Here is a 2,355-nt window from a genome sequence, read left to right as displayed (position 1 = left end):
TTCAGAGCTCTCTCAGCCCCTAAAAACAAGCCTAGCTCGCCACCTAGTACTCTCTGTCTCAAGGTGAGAAGAAAATGGTAGGCAGTAAACTCAGGGCTATTTTTGGGCAGGAACGCACAGGAACGGAGTTCCGGCTGGCTCCCAAGTTGGTCACGCCCAGCAGGAACTCATTAGCATAATAGGCCACACCCAACAGCAGGAACTCATTAGGATTGGCTACATTAGGATTGGGTGTGTGGTCTAACATGCAAAACCCCCCGGGTTTTGACAACAAACAAGGTAAACAGAATAAGAAGCAAAAGGTGGGTGTGGCTGGATGACGACACTTCTGGTAACATTAGCCTAATGTGCTAATGAGCTGTGCTGTCAGGGGTGTGGCCCAATATGCTAATGAGTTCCTGCTGTTGGGTATGACCTATTATGCTAATGAGTTCCTGCTGGGCTTTTTCTACAAAAAGAGCCCTGAGTAAACTTATATCTACAGATAAGATTAGAATTTCAACAACCTCCTCAGGAAGCAGGAAACCTCCTCAGGAAACAAAAGAACCTCCTCAGGAAAGCTCCTCCATTAGCATGTCCACAGCCTGGGGGAACTCCTACAAGACAATGACTCAGCCCTACCCCACCTTCCTGAGTAGATATAAATTACCTGCCTACCATTTTCTTCTCACCTTGACACAGAGAGTACTCCATCTTTCTGTGTTATACCTCTGAGGGTGCCAGTCACAGCTGCTGGTGAAACGTCAGGTCCTACAATGCCAAGACCACGGCCACGCATCCCGGAAAATCTACAGCAACTAATGAACTCTGGCCGTGAAAGCCTTCGACGACAAATTAAACTTTAGACGGGAACTGAAAAGTCAGCCTGACTGTGATAATGTCTTTTTGGGTCTCTGTGGTTGATGGCCCGGTCACTCACTTCCGTTGTCCGCTCCATTTCCTTCTTCCCTTTATCCTGCTTTTCCCAACAATCACTGGCAGATAAACCACTGCAACAAGAGTACGGACCGAGCGCTTCTCATCACAGACCGGCACCTGTACAAGATGGAGCCAAGGAAGCAGTACAGGGTGATGGCGTCCATTCCTCTGAAGATGGTGAGCCTGCCCTTCCAGCGAGAGGGGGCAAGGAGGAGGTCAAAGGGGTCTGTGCCGGGATTCTGGGAATGCAGTCTAGGAATCAAAAGCCCTCAGAACAGGGAGGGGCTGTGGCTCAGTGGCTCTGCTTGGCATGCAGAAGGGTCCCAGGTTCGATCCCCGGCGTCTCCAGTTGAAAGGGCCGGGCAGAAGGTGATGGGAAAGAACTCGACCTGAGACGTGTGAGCCGGAAGCTAAAAAACTGTGAGCTAGCTCACACTAACTCAGCTTAGAAGGGAACTGTAACGATTCCTTGTTTTTGTGTGTGTGTGTCTCTTTAAAAGTTTGGTTGCATGGCTGTGATAAATAGACTAGAGTGGTTGAGAGAGGCAAGTGTGGTATGATTGGTGGTTGAAAGAGAGGGGTAGGGGTTTTGGAAGTGAATCTGGTTGGATGAGTATGTGAGTCAGTCAGGAGTTTCAGTTACAAGTTGACAGTTGATGTAGACAGTTAGTTCTGTGTTGAAGCAATTAGAAGCTGACAGCTGAGGTTGTTCAGTGAGAAAGAGAGAGCTGAAAGCTGAGTGAATAGGAAAAAGTAAAGGAAAGTTTAAGTGAAGAAAAGTTAAAGGAAAGTCTGTGTGTCATAACAAACTGGAGTGAAGCAGTGAACATATATGGCACTGAGATAAACAAGTGTTACAAAGTTACACGAAAAGATCCCTGTCAGTGAGGGATAAGATTGAGAGTGATACCAAAGCAATTGTACATCATTTACACATTACTAGTTCCATTGTATCACCCTCTCATTTAGTATTTATTTCAATAAATCCTCTTTTATCCAAGTTTATACCAGCTCTAAATGAAATACTTCCCAGGACCACATAGTTCCTCGTAAGCCTTAAACTCGGTCTACCAAACTACTAAGAGCAAAAGTAAAAACATAAAGGTTTGGAAATCCTTAAAATTTCCTGGTGGCAGCAGAATCTACCCAGTTAAACAAAATAAAGAGAACTTTTAAAGTAAAACTAGTCCTCCCCAATAAGGAGGGCGTCACAGGAACACTGCCTGGAACCCCTAGGCGCCACACTGAGGAACCCCGATATAGACATTCATCCCTTCCCTTGGTTTTGGAGAGAAGTGGAACCTTGTGGTTTTTCATCCCAACAGGTGACGGGGGTGAGTGTGACGAGCGGTGTGGACCAGCTGGTGGTCTTCCACATGCAGAACTGCCACGGGTTGGTGGTCTGCCTTCACAAGATGCACCCGGCCCACGACAACC

General features: G+C 46.9%; 1 protein-coding gene across 1 annotated transcript in view; it reads left to right on the top strand.

Annotated features, from left to right (window-relative positions):
• LOC107120856 (unconventional myosin-Ig-like) overlaps positions 1-2,342 on the top strand; it is a gene marked incomplete at its 3' end in the record, with an annotated part of 27,491 nt that extends 25,149 nt beyond the window's left edge. Inside the window, exons 9-10 of the mRNA XM_015423623.1 lie at positions 982-1,095; positions 2,244-2,342. Of these exons, the coding sequence (XP_015279109.1) occupies positions 982-1,095; positions 2,244-2,342 (213 nt within the window). The remainder of the gene's footprint in view (positions 1-981; positions 1,096-2,243) is intronic.
• Positions 2,343-2,355: the final 13 nt, after the last annotated feature.

The sequence above is a fragment of the Gekko japonicus genome, unplaced genomic scaffold (assembly GCF_001447785.1).
Source record: "Gekko japonicus isolate JY-2015 unplaced genomic scaffold, Gekko_japonicus_V1.1 scaffold5876, whole genome shotgun sequence".
Taxonomy (NCBI): Eukaryota; Metazoa; Chordata; class Lepidosauria; order Squamata; family Gekkonidae; genus Gekko; species Gekko japonicus.
This window is presented reverse-complemented; position numbering and strand designations above follow the sequence as displayed.